This window comes from Leptonychotes weddellii, chromosome 12 (genome assembly GCF_054177405.1).
Source record: "Leptonychotes weddellii isolate Sample4059 chromosome 12, ASM5417740v2, whole genome shotgun sequence".
NCBI classification, from domain to species: Eukaryota; Metazoa; Chordata; class Mammalia; order Carnivora; family Phocidae; genus Leptonychotes; species Leptonychotes weddellii.
Genome location: NC_138380.1, coordinates 79,470,560 through 79,488,056, shown reverse-complemented (window position 1 = coordinate 79,488,056; position 17,497 = coordinate 79,470,560). Strand labels below are relative to the sequence as shown.

The 17,497-nt window shown below is 48.6% G+C and overlaps 1 protein-coding gene across 1 annotated transcript in view; it reads right to left on the bottom strand.

Moving 5' to 3' along the window:
- CDHR3 (cadherin related family member 3) overlaps positions 1–17,497 on the bottom strand; it is a 53,159-nt gene that overhangs the window by 3,882 nt on the left and 31,780 nt on the right. Inside the window, 10 exon segments of the mRNA XM_081800684.1 lie at positions 1,342–1,390; positions 3,135–3,166; positions 4,607–4,620; positions 6,654–6,835; positions 8,665–8,915; positions 10,161–10,332; positions 12,337–12,563; positions 14,454–14,552; positions 15,477–15,579; positions 16,914–17,085. Of these exon segments, the coding sequence (XP_081656810.1) occupies positions 1,342–1,390; positions 3,135–3,166; positions 4,607–4,620; positions 6,654–6,835; positions 8,665–8,915; positions 10,161–10,332; positions 12,337–12,563; positions 14,454–14,552; positions 15,477–15,579; positions 16,914–17,085 (1,301 nt within the window).

Genomic DNA, 17,497 nt, shown 5'->3' with positions numbered 1-17,497 from the left:
GAAAGCCACATAAATCTTGAATTCCATGTCCGCTTTGGATACATTTGGTTCAGTTTCTAATGGGGTTACCCATTATGTTCTAATTTTTTTTTAAAGATTTTATTTATTTTTTTGAGAGAGACAGAGCAAGAGAGCCTGAGCTGGGGGGGAGGGGCAGAGGAAGAAGCAAGCTCCCCGCTGAGCAGGGAGCCCAACGCGGGGCTCGATCCCAGGACCCTGGGATCATGACCTGAGCAGAAGGCAGACGCTTCATGGCCTAAGCCCCCCAGGCGCCCCTGATGGGTTTGTTTTAAAAGCCCCCTGAATTCCAGACACAAGAAGGAAGCCATGGAGTAGGGAGGAAAGGACTCTGATTTTTACGTATGTTAGGTTAGCGGAGATTCGTAGACACAGACACGAAGCCTCTGTGGAGATGGTGCAAGAGAGCCGTGTGACTGAGCCAGAGCAGCGGGCACTAATCGGTGCGCTCGTTCACATCAGTGCAGTTGGCTCCTCTCTTCCTTTTTTCCGTCTCTCAGCACATGAATGTCGATGACAGCCTTGGTCCTTCCGGGCTTTTGCCCCAGAAGATGGAGTCTCAGGCGATCCCCTGCTCTTGCTATGAGTGGCCTCTCGGCAGAAGATCCCACCAGCACTTATGCTAATGTGGGCACATTATGGTAACAAGTACCTAATAATAGAGGGAAATTTAATTCCGGCAGCGGCAGCAGCCTCTCCTGGAGAGGAGCCACCCTTCCGAGAAGGACCGAGCCACTTGCATGTGAGGATGGCAGGGAGCCAGCACACTTGCCTCCCGAGTTTGGTTTCCTTCCCTTTATTCACATCTATAATTGAGCCTTTGTAAGTGGAGGGATGTGTGTAAAGGAGCTAAATTTGGAGCTGATTTCATGGGGGTGAGGGGAGCTCTGGAGGCCAGCTTTACCTTATGTTCATCTTGCCGACCAAGAAGAAATTCTTGGCCCTGATCTAGGGGAAAAGGGAGCCAAGCCTGCCATTTCTCCATCTCTCTCACTACCAACAGGGTGGTGTTAGAAGCATTCAGAAAGGACTGGGGGAGGAGGTTGAGCTCCAAAGGGCAGGCAGAATGCACCAGTCTCCTGAGTTGGTTTGCAATTTAGGAAGGGAGGCTAGCAAGGGCGGGAGGCTTTAGGTGGAAATCCGGCTGGCATCTGCCAGCTCAGAGGTGATCTCCCCCGGGATGGCAGCGGAAGGGTCAGGCAACACCCTCAAACGGAGGGACAAACTGAGTTAAGGGCAGGACCTTGGATAGGGTCCTCCGTGACTCTACCCACCTGGAATATGAAAACACCTTTTGGATGGACGGCACTGCCACTTAATTACCTGGGTCGATGGCTTCTCCATCAAAGACAGAGTTCATCTGAATTGTTTCCTAAGGAGGAAAAGAGACAGCTTCAAGCACAACCCTGCACGCCTCCCGCCCTGCCAGGCCGCTCATCCTCATAGCCTGCTGCGTTCCTTACCCAGGGCCTTCTTGACCCTTGTCTACTCACTAGGCACCGTGCTAGATGCTGGGGACACAGTGGTGAACACGACAGGTGTGGGGGTTGCCTGCACAAAGCTTGTAGTCAGTGGGAGCCCCTGCCAACAGGTGCATGACATAGAGTGATAAGGTGGACGTGGGACTCTGGCATGCTCGGGGCCCAGGAGGGCCAGGAGGACATCTAATCCAGCTTGGGAGGCAGGAAAGCATCCCAAGTAAATGCTGTCTAAGCTGCACAGAAAGAAGAGCAGAAATGCCACACAACCCTGGCTGAGACCTCCTTTGCCTAAGTGGGATCTGTCAGGCAGGCGGGCGTGGCAGGCAGAGAGAAGCACTCACGTGCTCCCACCCGTGGCCTCTGGCCGTGTCCCCTTGCCTAGGCCAACACAGTGTTGCATCTGGGCCTGGCCTGCCTTCCCTACGCCTGGTGCTCCAGCTCCCCTCCTTCCCCTGTTCTCTGTGCCACCCTCTGGGGACCTGACCTCCGTCCCCAGGGAAACACCCCCTTCTCTCACAAGGTGCCCTCTGGAGGTGCCCTTCTTTAGCATGCTAATGAGGATGATGTTTGGAGTCTAGGGGGTTCTAATCACACCAGCCATCATCTACGCACTGACCCACGGCTCCCCAACTCCCACGACAGAGGAAATGGAGACCATATGGGTTTTATCCATTTGAACAGTTCAGCAGCTACACTTTTTATGGTCATGGGGATTTACTTATTTAATTAATTTAATGCATATTTCTAAGGTGCTCTCTGAGTGGCATCACCAAGGGGACTTGCCTTAGACACTAAGACTAAGGAGATAAGAGATCCCCCTTTCCTCCCGAGTGTAGACAGATAAGCACTTAGGTGACGGACCTGAAGCAGAAATTCTAGAGCCCTGGATAGTGTTTGTCATTGTACATATCATTCCCGCCATTTATGGGTCTTGGATCATAACAGAATCTTATTATCAGGGGGTGAGGGAGACTGGAGGGGTCACCTTCAAGTTCTGTCACTTCCCAGTGTGCAGATCAGGTTCAGTAAAGAAAAACAAGGAAGTAAGGGTGGGGGGCGGTGGGGAGACTCTCCAGCTATCTTGTAACACTTGGCATTTGCGTGACTCTTAACAGTTCTCAAGGTAGTTCCTCAACCTGCGACCCCGGGGCACGTGTCCTCACTCCCATTTTACAGATGAGCAATCTAAAGCTTAAAGAGTCTGAGGGAGTCTGCAAAGTCATACGGCCAAGTGGGCCAGAGCCCACCCCTGGACCAAGCTGTGCCCCGTCTCCCTTGCATTTCTGCAAGGTTGTGGAACGGTGAAGAAAAAATAAATATCACTGAAGGCTGAGGCTCCATTTCTGGTCTTTAAGGCAACTCACTCTCCTGGAGAGCTGGTGTAGATAATAAACACCACTATTCAATATTTATGAAATCCACTTCTTCTGCAAATATATCAGCAGACATGTTCAGTGGAGGGAACAAATTCTATCAGGAGCTCGTCACACAGCAATCTGTTCCAGTGGCCAAATACAAGCGTCTCCCTGAATGATAAACACTCCCACGAGGCTGTGGCAGGGTCTGCCTGAGAGGGGCGGGGAGTGGCCCACCACTCGTCACCCAAGCCAGGTGCCCCGCGGCCACCACACTTACCACCAAAACCTCTGGCTTTGTAGTCTTCATCTCTGCAGGGAATAGAACAGATAGAAGTGAAGCTCCTTGGACACTAAATTGACCTTGAAATTCTACCTCCACAATGGGATTTCTCTTAAACAGGCTTTGAACTTAGTATTGCAGACATGACGAGGAATTCTCTGCAGAAATGTTTATTGACAGTTTTCTACCTTCCAGAAAAATACACACCCACACACATGCATACACATAATAATAATACACAGAATTTGTTTTTGAATGTTACTCTTTTCCCAATTTATTGCTATTACTGGACCTGGGTAATTAGCTTTTTACTGAAAGATAAGAAAGAAAGATCCAGTTGATACATTTGTTCGTAATGTGAGGATTCTTTGAATCCATTCCCTATGCCCTTTTAAAAAGTAACTAGGGTGGGTGACAGTCTGTGAAGACCTCATTAAAATCATTTCATTTGATATGATCAATAACCATTACAATCAAATTTCTAACCCTGCTTAGTGCCTTGTGCATATCAGCTACGCACGCCTATGGATTGAGTGATTAAAGCAATCTTTTTTTGGGCGCCTGGGTGGCTCAGTCCGTTAAGCAACTGCCTTCAGCTCAGGTCATGATCCTGGAGTCCCAGGATCGGGTCCCACATCAGGCTCCCTGCTCAGTGGGGAGTCTGCTTCGCCTCTGACCCTACCCCCTCTCTACCCTCTCTCTCTCTCACTCTCTGTCTCTCAAAGAAGTAAATACAATCTTTAAAAAAAAAAAAGCCATCTTTTTTTTTTTTTTTTTTTAAACACGCTTTCCAATCCTCTGTCCCGTCTCTCCCCATAGCCTGGATTTCCCTCGAAACAGCAACTTTCCAGGCTTGGGTCTGTCATCCCCTTAGGCTTGGCGTCCTTATTCAGATGGGAATTTGCTCAACTCACCAGCGCCTCAACTCTCCCCGCCCATCTGACTGCACCCCGCCCCCCTTTCCGACTTGCCTGACCCAAATAACTTGTGAAAATGATCAAATCCGTTACGATCTGAGAATAAAGTGTCATTTGTTCTTGCAAAAGAGGCATGTGTCCAATACAGAGCATTCGCTGTCCTCGGGAGTGGTCCCACCCCTCCACGTGCAGCAGCAAGTAGATACTGTCTGTGTTTCACTCCTGGAGAATTCATCACTCCTGGCCCGCTTGGCGGGGAACAGACCTCTAGGTGCCTCAGTTCAGCTGGCTGGAGGCAAGTCTGGGTAGGGAACAGGCAGGACTCAGAGGAGAGATCTGAGCGCCTAATGGCACCATGCGCCTTGCCCTTTCCTTTCTCCGGCTACATCTGAGCTCTCATTTCAGCCACAGAAGACGCGACTGAAAACACACCGAGGCAGAACTGCACCCCGATTCTCTGCTGAGTTGGAACCCTTTTATTTAGTACAAGAGAGCAAGCAAAACCCAACAACAGTGACAGCCACAAACAAAGGGAATAGGCATGGTACATACCTCCTTTCTTCACCCTGTGGGGAAAAACAAGAGATGGGCAAGAATTAACCTGAAAGTATTCTGCTCTGGTTCACATATAATAACTTGGAGCCTTGGGGCAACTGTGTTCCTTGGGATTCAGAGATTGATTAAAAGAGGGGCCAGGCTTCGGGACTAAAATGAAGGCTGGGCTCCCACCCCTGCTCCAAACAGAGCAGTTCCAGCACTGTTGGTGTGGGACTTAAGAGGTTCTAGGAGTTTGATAAGTTTGAAAACTATTGCCTTATAGAACTTGAGGGAATGTATTTTCTCTGACAGCACAGGTGAGGGCATGACCAGTGGGTCTGGCAATTCTTCCCGCCTCCTTTTTCTCCCCAGTAGCCACCTTGAGCAGAAGGCTTGGCTCACAGCAGGAAGCTTCAAGGGCTGGCAGCAAACCCCGTTTTCCTATAACAGGAAGACCTGGTCTTGGATGCTAAGCCCCTTCCCAGGATAACCTTGGGTTCCATAATTCTGTGACTCTAATTTTCTTCTTTGCTGTTGGACAAACGTTGGCTGCCATATAGTACACCTAATTTCCAGGGAGGCCAGGCCTGAGCCTGTTATTACTAGCTAGTTTTTCTTTTTTAAGTCAACCATGTTGGAAACGATTAATATTTTGGATGTAAGTTAAGGCAACCAAGTTCAAGGTACATGGAACCATAAACTGCTTGAGAGTTGCAGTGTCTAGTGGATGACTACCTTTAAGAACTTCTGTCCAAACCCCATTACGGAGCACCACCATCCTTACAAGCTTAAGCGTCACTCTTTTGGAACCAACGTTTTCTTCCAAATCAATTTGTGAGTAGAGCCCAAACAAAAATGCCTCTTTTAATTTCAGCAGATGCTCACGGATTTCTTACCTTGAAGTCAAGGTTGCCAATAGCAACAAACTTCCCCAATAAATATGGCAAAATGCAATGCACATCTTTATGCTAATGCCTTATACTTTTGTAGAGTCTTCTCATCCACAGATTTTAAGTTATTTGACAGTACTAGTTTATCTTCAAAACACCTTTAAAAGGTATAGGAAGTCTCATCACTCCCTCGTGGTGCCAAAACTCAGGTTCCAACATCCCGAGATACTTGAGCATAGAGCTAAACTTGGAACCTAGAATCCTGAGCTCACGGGGACTCAGCCACAAAAAAATAATGCAACAAGACTCAACAAACACTATATTAAGCATTTACTCCACATCAGGAACACTGCTAAGTGCTCCCTTTGCCTTTGTGATTTGACTGTTTACTTTTCAAATAAGGAATTGAGATTCACAAAGGTCGCCATTTGTCTGAGGCCATATGGAAAATGGTGAGCCCAGAGCCAAAGCAGGCCTTGTCTCTCTCCAAAGCCGCAGGATCAGAACCATCATGCTGTCATGGGGGGAGCTCCTGAGACTCGAGAAACTGGGTCTAGAGAAGCTTGGAACAATGAAGCGCTCTCTCCATTTCACTCCGGTGTCTCACTTCCACGGAGTACATGGTAAGAGCACGTGAGTGAGCAGGAGGGAACAGGAGGGAGGGGAAACAGGCCTCTGCTTCCAACCCTGGGGAGTGAAAGATTGGGGTCACATGCAAAAGAACAATGATGATTTAGTCACACAAAAGCCCAGTGAGTCACTGGAGCCAAAAGCTTAATTCCCTTAGCAGTTTTCTGTGCTTTCTCTAATTCCCTCCCATCCTTTAAATATTCTACAAATACCAGCACAGTATATCCTATCACTACTCACAACCAGGCTTTTTTTCTTCTGAGGCTTTTATCCAGGGCAAGTTCACCGGAGGAGGAAGCCCCATTTCACTGAGGATGTTTCAAGGACAGGGCAGGTGCCAGGAAAACCAGGCCCAGCAGGTGATGCAGAGGGTACCAGGACCCTAGGGGAGCCATCCCCCCACTGACTTCTCCTTCCTTCACTCCAGGCTCCCTCTCTGCCGTGGAGAGAAATCCTAATTCCTTCCATTCCCTCTCCTGACATCACTGGTAACAGTGGCCTAAAGGAAGTGGTGGAAAGGGCCCAGCCCACCGACAACTTACGGAAGTTTCTTGGGCTTCCCAGTCTTGTGGGGACAGTGTCTGTGGATGGCTTTGGCCAACAGGACGAACAGGGATCCCAGGAGGCCCAGAAGCAATATGGAGCCCAAAGTGATGACAAAAGGCACATACCACGCTGATGGAGAATAAACGTTTTTTCTCAGGACCTGGTAGATGACCCTGGGCTTGAATGACAGAGAGGGGAGCGGGTGAGCCATTTTTGACATCAGCACTCTCTCGTATCAAGTGTTGGTTCTGCTCTTTGTTCTTGCTCTATACATGGGGGCATCCATGTGCTCACAGTTCTTGCTGCTTCAACCCATCAGCTTATTTATAGTCTTTCCAAGCACCCAGGAGATCAAAACCCAGAAAATTTAGGGAACTGAAAAGCAACTCCAGGCCTATTTTTACTCTTTCTTCCCCTTCCCAAACACTAAAAATCCCATTGGCTTTTTTCCCTGCCAAATCATGGCATAACCCTGGGACGAATATAGCCATTGTCTCTCACTGGGAAGGCATGCGCCACGAAAGCTATTCTTTTAACACTTTATAGGCTTTGCAGTGTCCCCTCGCAGCAAGCTGCACAGCCAGCTCACACAGGGCTGACGCACAGCGGAACCTCAAGCTTGGCATTTGCTTCCTGGAGAAGAAGACTGTACCAAACAAGGTATGGAGATTTGGGGGCTGGAGATGTCACCGTCAGGTCATGTAAGCCCCGGTAAGGTGGCAGCTCCTTACTCAAGGGAGCCTACTGGCTCCTACCACGAGTGAAAGCCCTTAAGATCATCTTATGCCTCCGTTCATTGGGGTAATATTGACTCCAGCACACGGGAGATGAACACGGACCAGCTCATGGTAGGACTCGGACAAACGGAATTTGACCACCAGTCACAGGTAGCCAAGGTTCTGATGACTTCTCCTCTAGCACACTGCACGTGTGGGGCTGCCTACTAAGGGCACAACTTTCCCTAGGCGCAGGAGGAAAGGGGGCAAAAGAGTTAGAGTCCCTCCCAGGAGCAGGAGGAGATAATCCTATTGTCAGACTCCGAGACTCTCTCCCTTCCTTCATCACACTGGTTTTATGGGCACCTGCTTGTTTGCTTCCTACTATCTACTACAATCTGTAGTTAATGAATGAATTTGGATACCTGTTTGTCATCTGTCTCCCTCTCTAGATCAGCAGCTCTCAAACTTTAGAGCACATCAGAATCCCCTTGGAGGCTTATTAAAAACACAGATTACTGGGTCCCACTCCCAGAGCTTCTGATCCAGTAGTTCTGGGGATGTGGCTGAGGACTCCAGGTTCCAGTATCTTTCCCTAGAAGTCATGGTGATGATCACAACTTCAATATTCTGGGGTGGGTCTAAGAATTTGCATTTCTAACAGGTGTCCAGGTGGTGCTCTTGCTGATGGTCTGGGGATCACTGACTTACTGGAAGCTCCATGACAGCAGAGATCATTTTTGGCTTGTTCACCAAAGAGCTTGGCATATTATAGGTATTCAGTCAATATTTGTAGGTTGAACCAATGAATTTTTTTGGAGTGGGGGTGGGGAGTAGGGTACAGACTGGTGCATAGGGACTCTTCAAAAGAAGTGGAGAAGAGCATAAAAGCAGCTACCTGCCTTCATGGACGTTGACTTGCAACGGCTCTTACGAGCAAGCACAGAAGGGGTTGTGAAGGAAGCTGCTGGCCACACGCCCATGAAAATTGGCTCCTGCGCCAGAAGCACCACGCATGGTCAATACCTGATCTATCACAAGTCAGTGCAGAAATGCACATTCTTCTTTAGCAACATAGGGAAAGCTAATGGTTCTACAAATCCAAGGTCTCATTCAGATCTTTGTCTACCGCCCAGTGACTACTCCAGTCCAGCCCATAGTTGGCATTCCTGGCAACATCCTAACACCTCAACTCTTTTCAGCCCATCCTATATTTCTCCTGGGTCAAGGGGGTCCATCGATGTACATCACGAGGGGTGTATCTGGGTAGTCCAGGTCCCAAAGCCCTTACCCTGGCGGTCGTGGTGACAACTGTGGTGGGGTGAGGAATGACGCTAATACTCAGCGTTACCGTCCCTGTTTCAACGTGAGCCTGAGCTTTCTTCCTGCCAGACAGCAAGTTGTCATCAGTTATGTAGACAAGTAGTTTGTAGTCCCAGATCTTGTCAAGCCCACTGGCATAGTCGAAGCCTGTCGCAAGGAGCAGACTTGTAACATTGGACCCAGCGTTGGGAGAGAAGGTGAAATGACCGTTGATGTTGCCTAAATGCGATGTGATACAAGGATTTGGGGAAAAGAAAGAAAAGAGAGTGAGAAAGGGGTTTAGAAGAAAGCTTCATTCCATCATTTCCTCAAACATCCACGCCTCAGGTGTCGACCATGTTTCTGACACACCAGCGCCAGGTCGGTGATAGGCTATGGGCCGAATTCACTCCATCGCCTTGGGTGGAACCTTGCTGGCCACCCTGGTGGCCACACCGGTGGGGCCTCCTGGCCTGGCCTGGGTCGCAGTCCCAGGTCCTCCCGCATCCACCCCATACCCACCTCCCCCACAGCCGGGTTGGGGCTCAAGGCTCACAGCTTCGAGTGCCCGGGGCAGAAAGGTAGCCACCCGAGCCGTCCTTGCTCAGTCCTCTGGTGGCTCCAGACTCATTACCAACGGCAAACCAGTAAATGGAGCAGGAGACGATGCAGTCTGTACTCCCTTAGCAGCGAAGAGCTCCATAAAGGCCTGAGGGTTCTCCGTATGGATTCTTTCCATCTTTGGCAACTGCCGTGTGGAGGCAGTCCCTGCCCCTGGGTTTTGCGACACCGCCTACTCGAGGCTCCCTACCGTTAGAGTTCCCGCTCCGCCAGGGCTCAGCGGGCAGCCAAGATGGATTTTTACTCTTTCACATGGAATTGCTCTGCTTGTTTGGGTTTCAATCTCTGGCCCCAGCACTTCATTAGATGAGCTATTTTGGTCTCATTTCCATTGAGAGTGCTCTTTTTCCCCCCCTCTCAGTGGTATAAAGAGAGAAAGTGAATGGAGTAGAAGAGAATTCCTGAGGACACGTCTCAAAATGCATTTAATCTATTTAATCTATTATTATCCAGAGAGAAGACTGGGATTCCCCGCCCCCACTACAAGCTGGCAGGAAAAGAGGTGGTTGAGGAGGGGGACCAAAAAAAATTTAAACTACACTAATACGGTTGATGCACCATGATGGGTGGGAATTGTGGAGGGCAGGGGGTGCCATCCGTGGGGTTCACTGTTCCTTGGGCCTTTGGCAACCACGGATGGGAGTCTGGGAAGACTTAAGTGAGATGGGGAAGCCAAAGAACTCGGAGGCACAGGGCCGTTACGTTCCTCAACCTTGCTTCCCTCATTCAAAAATACCCCCTGACACACACACACACACACACACACACACACACTGTGCTCCAGTCAGTGTATGAGCACAGACCCCCTTCTCCCTAAACAGCTGCTAAGGCCTCTAACACCAAGAGCCCTTGGAAACCGTGTACCTGGGCCCATGGAGTAACGAAACGACCTGGGGCTGGAATCAAGGTCGGTACACGTCAGCTTGAAATTTTGAATGTTTGTGCCAATTTTCAGATCCATGGGGATGGCCAAGAAATAAGAGTTTGGGGTACAAATTGGCTTTTCATCATTTTCTTCAAGGATGTTCACAGTTACCTAGAAGAGCAAGAAGGTGGTCATGGTTAACAGCTAAAGCTCACAGAGAACTTACTGTGTGCCAGGCACTGGGCTGGGTGCTTTTGGTGGTCCAGCTCATGGAACCTCCCCTGAGCTAGATGATATGATTATTCCCATTCTCCAGATGAGGAAACTGAGGCTTAGGGAGATTAAGTAGTGGACCTCAGGCCGTTCCATTTGGTGAGCAGCACAGTTCACGCAATTTGAACTCAGGTCTGTCCTACTCCAAGTCCTGGCCTATTAACCTCTGTTCTGTGTGTGTGTGTGTGTGTGTGCTTATGTGCATAATATATATATACACATTCACATACCACCCCCCACATGCATCTAGAAGCATGGGCTCATCCCCACATGATGCGGAGTTGTTTTTCCAGTAATGAAGACGAATTTACGGTGACCCCCCTATAGTTCCTTGCCCATCGCCCTTGCACATTGGAAGTTCTGTCTTTAACTCTGGAATATAGAACAATGGTTCTCAGCTCTGGCTCCACTTTGTGGGCCCACTCCAGACCAGATGAACTGGACTCTCAGGAGGGTGGGGCCCAGGCACTTTTGCAAGAGTTCTCCAGCTGATTCTAATATGCAGCCAGGGTTGAGAACAACCAGGATAGAAGGAGTTGACCTGGCTAAGCTGGGATCTCATCTGTGACCTGGGCTATGGGCACTTTACGAAGCCGGTGGCCCTAAGCTGCCAGGAGCAGAAGCTAGCCTCTTCTGTTTCATCGTCGTCTTTTATGCTTGGTGAATTGAAGTACGGACTGGGACGCCTGCCAGCATGGAATCATAGAATGTCAGCCCTGGAAGGGACTTACGTGATCATCACCCTTTTTAAAGGCTTATGAATTTTGAGTCGTGTTCATTCTACCTTTGAAATTTGGGGATTTCAGCTATTTCTGAGCCCGGGAATAAATTGAAATGTTCACTCCAGTTAGCTCCCAGAGTGGAGTCCATTCATTTTTCTCAAAAACCCAGCCTAGCAAACACGACAATTATCTTCAGCTTAGCACGTCTTTTGCTCAGCTAGCAATGTCGAGCCTCGCACATCATTAGAAACATGTCCTATTAATTCAAAGCCAGTCATCAGAGGAACTGGACTGTTCAGGCAATGGGTTATCAGGTGACTCTCCATTTAAGAGAGAGAGAAATTGGGACACAAAGATAAGCATTGCTCAGACCCCCTTGGAGAATTGGGATTAAAGTTGAGACATGAACTCCATCTCCGGATTGAACCAGTCATTCTCTGTATCACACGGGGCCACCTGCCACTGGCCGACAGTTCATTTTGCCTTATGCTCCTTCACTTTATTAATGGGAAAGACCAAGAAATAGTTCCGTCTTTGCGGCCATCATATTATCTCCAGATAATCATAACCATGGACAGCACAACCCTATTAAACCCTCGTTACTCAAAGTGTGGCCTCAGACCAGCTGCATCAGCACCACTTGGAAGTGTGTTAGAAATGCAGATTCCGAGACCCACTCAGATCTGCCGACTCAGCATCTACATTTAACCAGATGCGCAACACCGCAGTTGAGAAGCAGCATAACCCTGGGTCAAGCCACATCATGTAAAGGTCTACCCTATCTGATGTGATTCGGGAGGGGTAGAAACATGGCAAAACTACGCATAGCGACAAAACCACACCGCACTTGTGGAAGCATGCATCTCACCGCTAGCCCACTGCCAAAGTGAAGGGAGATCTAAAGGGTAACAGGGGGAAGCTGGCTGCGCAGCGTGGTCATCAGTCTTGGCACACCTCCCAGCCACCCACAAACTTGGGCCTACAGATGCCAATCTTTATTTCCTAGGCTCTGCTAGCTGTGTCCAAGTGTGCCATCCTGGACACCACTAGTCATTCCCCTTACGTCTGCGGGATGGGCCCTGTTAAGATTCCTTATTGCTACAGCCACATCTGGAAGGTGCCAGAAAGATCCTAAGTCAGCTGGTCGGGCTGTTGTGAACACACCCACGGCCCCACTCACAGTGACCGAGCTGCTGTCCTCGCCATTGGTGGCCTGGATTCTGAGAATATAGATGGGGGTTGTTTCGTAGTCTGCTCTCGTCACCAGCTGGAGTTCTCCCGTCTGGGGATTGATCCAAAATATGTTTGGGTACTGGAGGCTGGCTCCTCCCGTGGAGATGGAGTACACGATGCTGCTCTGGGGGGAGTCTTTATCGGTGGCGTGCACTACTCCCACCCGGGTTCGAGCTGAAAGAATAAAGTACCTGAGATTAGTCCTGCTTTGGGGGAGGGGCGGAAGGGGAGACTCCAGGAGCACACATTCCCATCACCATGGGCAGAAGGACTTTTGGAGGTCTCTTTGCTGCTCATACACTGTATGTTTTATGTCTTCAAGTCTATTAAAATCAAATTGTGCTAATGAGCATGCACCAGGTAACTGGCCCTATGATCCAAGCCATAGAGTAAGGCATTAAAGACAATTCATGCCTTTATATAGACTCCAAGCACGCCAATTATGTGCTCATACTACGTGACCATAAGCAACACTGCAAAGAACATCCTCACACATACTTGGTTCGCAGCAGTGTTGTCTGAATGTCTTTTGTCTCTTTCAAATTTTCTGTTATGAGCGTGAATTACTCTTACAAACAAGATGAAAAATAAACAGTTTTTGAAAGGGTTTAGCAACCGATGATCAGAGTATAGAATTTTATTTTTTTAAAGATTTTATTTATTTATTTGAGAGAGAGAGAATGAGAGATAGAGAGTACGAGAGGGAAGAGGGTCAGAGGGAGAAGCAGACTCCCCCCTGAACAGGGAGCCCGATGTGGGACTGGATCCCGGGACTCCAGGATCATGACCTGAGCCGAAGGCAGTCGCTTAACCAACTGAGCCACCCGGGCCCCCTAGAATTTTTTTTTTTTTAAGATTTTATTTATTTATTTGAGAGATAGAGCTAGAGAGCACAAGGGAGGGGGAGAAAGAGAAGCAGGCTCCCCACAGAGCAGGTAGCCCAACGTGGGGCTCGATCCCAGGACCCTGGGATCATGACCTGAGCTGAAGGCAGACACTTAACCAACCGAGCCACCCAGGCGTCCCTAGAGTATAGCATTTTAAAGACTGCTCCATTTTGCTTATTTTACAAAGCTTGTTGGTGGGGCTGCTGGAGTTCTGGCTGGCTTGTTCTGTGGCTCTTTCTCATACATTGCACTCCTCAAGGGCAGAAACCTCTTATTTAACTGTATAGCTCCAGCGCCAAGTGCTTGACCCACAGTAGGTGATCGATAATCATAATAAGATCTGTGAGGAATAAGAAGCTTGCTTATTCTTAAAATGCCTGCTGCATTTGTGCATCCGTATACCTGGATGAGGTATAAGGAATTAAAAGCATCCTCTTCAGAGCCTTTTTGCCCTTTGTTTAAAACTTAACACCAGGAAAGGGAGACCATCCTCAAGACAGAAACTAATATGGAGAGGAGATCATTTTAGAGGGAGTGTTTGGGTTGGTTGGTTGGTTGGTTGGCTAAATAGAGAAGAAGAGGAAGTATCAAAGTTAAGGATCAAAAGTGGGACTGAATGGGATTATACTAGAGTTAAGGGTCCCACCTTGAAGTCAGGGGAGTTGGGGAGAAGCTGAAGCTGAAAGAGGGGAAGAACCCGCAGAAATGGAGATATGAATAGAGGGCACAAAAGAGTCCTCCAGGGAATCCCGTTATGGGCGAGAAAATGTCTTTATTTTGTTTTTAAATGAAGGAAATCTACAAATGGGAAAGCTCTTCTCTATTTTTAAATTTCCATTGTCTGCGCGAGCGGGATAAAAATCACAGTGGAGACCGAGGGAAAACTAAGGCCACAAAAAGGAAAGATGAGCGGAATCAGGCACGCAGACAAGGATGCAATCAGGGGTTCGGAGAAACGCAGCTTAAACAATAGTTTTCCAAAATCTAGGTTTCACCTGAAGAGCTCCTCAGCAGTGAGGACAATTTAAAAAGAGATAAGAGATGCAATAAACACGAATGAGCTGTGAGTTGCCATGCACAACACCACTCAGGGCCCCTGAGCTGAAGGCGGTTTCTGCTCCGTGGAATGAAGGAGTCCATCAGGAGCCCTGGGATCTGTGTCCTGTCGGCTCCTTACCTGGCCTTAATTCTGACACCTCAAATACGTAGGATGGCCTGTCAAAGGCAAGAGGAAACTCATTTTCGGGCTTTGTGAAGATATAAATGTAGATGTTGTCTGAAAGCAGAGATAGAAAAAAAAATTCAATTGCAACACCCCCCTCTCACACATGTGTTTATTCACCATTTTTAAAGCACCTGCCGTGTCCCAGGCTCTGTGCAAAATGGAGGAAATACAAGGTGAAGAAGACCTAGTGGGTCTTGCCTTCGCGATGCTTACTTAGAGTAGTTACTTGCCTTTGGCTTAACATGTGTACATGTCACTGCGGATGCTGGAGGAAGTGCAAGAAGCTGGCTCATAGGGATATTTAGAGTTCAAACAAACGGGCCAGGGTGGAGCAGGGGTGCAGGGGGGTGGGGTGGTTCTGGGCATGTGCGAGGATACCGAGTTAGAGAACTGCATGACTGTCTCAGGGAAACTGCAGTTTGGGAAAAGGGAAGCTTAGAGATGGGCAACCAGAGCTGACGCCAGAGAGTTAGGCAGGGGCCAGAGATGAAAGTCCTTGTGTGCTAAGCCAGAGTTTGAACTTGAACTGACAGCTATGGGGAGACACGTGGAGGGCTTTCAGCGAAGAAGTAATATAATGCTATTTGCATTTCCTGAAAATCACTGTCAGAATGTGGATGGTGCACTGGAAAGGGGCAAGACAAAAGCCAGACAGAAGGATCCTTAAAAGACTTAGTGTTGTAATTGAGCCAGGAAAGGGGAGGTTCTGCGTTGAGCACTACTAGAGGAGGGGGGCGGGGCGGGGTGGGCAGCAGATCCTTGAGATTTTAGGTGACACAGAAGAAAGAACTCAGAGACAGATCAAAAGTGCCTGGCAAAGGACAGGAGGAGGCTGGGCTGATTCCCAAGTGTTCGGGTTTTTGAAGTCTCCTTTTGAACACAAATGCCTAGCCCAATACCAAGTGCTGCCTAGCACAGTTTAGCTGTTGCTACTCAAAGAAGATGCTTCATGAAATAAATCAAAATGATACTTGCTTTTATAGTAAGGAAGGGCAACATCCTGCACCTGGATTATCACGGTGTACTTATTGCCGGCTGCTAGATTACTTGAATTTTCATAATCTAGGTCACCGATCAACTAGATTAAAACAGAGATATCATATTACACAGAATAAACAATCCTTTTAATTAAACTGACAGAGACATTTTCATGTACTGTCAGTGGATATATAAATTGCAAAACCTTCTCTGCAAAGCATTTTGCTGTAAGAGGAGCTTTAACAGGTTACATCCATACCTTTGCTCACTGCTAGAGAATTTATTCAAAAGAATTTAGCAGGAGAATCTATGTTAAAGACGTTCATCAAGCACTAGTGCCCAACAGCATAAGCTCAAGACTTCAGGTTACTTGAAGAGAAGCACAATATAGAATCCTATAGGCAGGGATATTTCCATCATTTAAAAGATTTATGCATATATGTATGGCATATTCATAAAAATGTATGCATAGGGAAGAAGACAAGAGGATAACACATCACAATGTTAATAGTGGTTCTCACTATTGAGAATGCTGTTCTGTGTTTTCTACATTCTACAGTGAAGTTGTATTAATTTCCTAAACAGAAAAAATAGAAATTATTTTTTAGCTGACATGTGTGCATAAAATTGGTAAGACTTTCTTGGGGGTGGAAGAAAGGCTTGGGATGGGAGGTGGGGAGAGAATGCCTAGTGGGCTGCTGGTTCTCCCTGAGGCTCTCTATCCCTGATGCAAAGACCTCCCCCCACTCCCCAATCCCATACCCCCCACTCCCAGGCCCCCCACTCCCTGGCCCCCCACTCCTAGGCCCCCCACTCTGAGACTCCCCACTCCCAGACCCCCCACTCCTGACCCCTCTGCCCTTTCACTTCCCTCTCCTCCTTCCCCATCACCCTCCATCGGGAACCCTGTAGGTAAAGGTCTCCACAGCTCATTGGGACCTGCCTTTCATGTCTTCCAATTCTGCTTGTTTGCCCCTGTGGAGCTGCTGTGGAGGGGGCCGGCTACACACGGGCAACCCCTCATTCTCCGCTGGGTCTCTAGTGGTTCCACAGCCGGGGAGCTGGACTACCTTTCTCTTACTTAACACTTCTCTGGGCCAGAGATGAGCCCCCAGGTAAACCAAAGGGCTTGAGCCCCGAGGGCACTAACGTGACCTTGAGGGGCACACGGAACAGGCACGCCAACTGCAAGCTTTGCAGCAAAGAATCCAGTCCTTAGCACCCAGGCACAACTATGCATAACAAATGATTCCCGGAACTTGGGTGAAATAAAGGGCGCGTGGGGAAAACAGAGTCACTGTTACGTTTGTCAGTTACAGTCGCTTTGAGAGGGAGTTACCTTGGAAATTCCCCTCTACGGGGCAGCAAAAGCTCTATGCATGTTACACCAGCTTCCCCGATGCCCTTTCAGTGATGCAATGACCATTAACTGACCACGATTTTCCCAGAGCCAGCTGGATCCTGTGAAAATCTGCCGCTGCTCCCCACTCCAGATGGCGTGGTGAAGTTGAATTGGTTGTTTGGTGCGTTGCTGTCATCATCAAAGCAGAACTTGTTCAGGTCCAGAAGCAACGTCCCCTTGGCCGCTCTTTCAGGCACCATAATGCTGCGGAAAAGACATGATTCAATATTTTCCCCGACAAACGGTGATTGAGTGCTCCTCCTGACATAGGCCCTAGGCTAGACACCTCTGCTTTAATTTCAGTTCAAAGCTAGTCCGCGGTGACTGCAGTCACGGCCTAATGGGTTCCCTGCTCTGCCCTTGCCTCCTTTTAGACTCTTCTTAACACAGCAACCAGAGGGATCCTGTTAAAACGTTGTCAGGTCACGCCACTCTTCTGCTCCTAAATCCCAAATGGCTTCTATTTCACTCAAAGTCCTCACTTCGATCGAGGGGGCTCTTCATGATGTGCGTGCCCTGCCTCGCCTTACCGGTCTGAACTCATCTCCTGCCGCAGCGCTCCCTGTTGGCTCCCGCCACCACGCTTCCCGGTGCTCCTAGAACTCCGCCTCCCCCC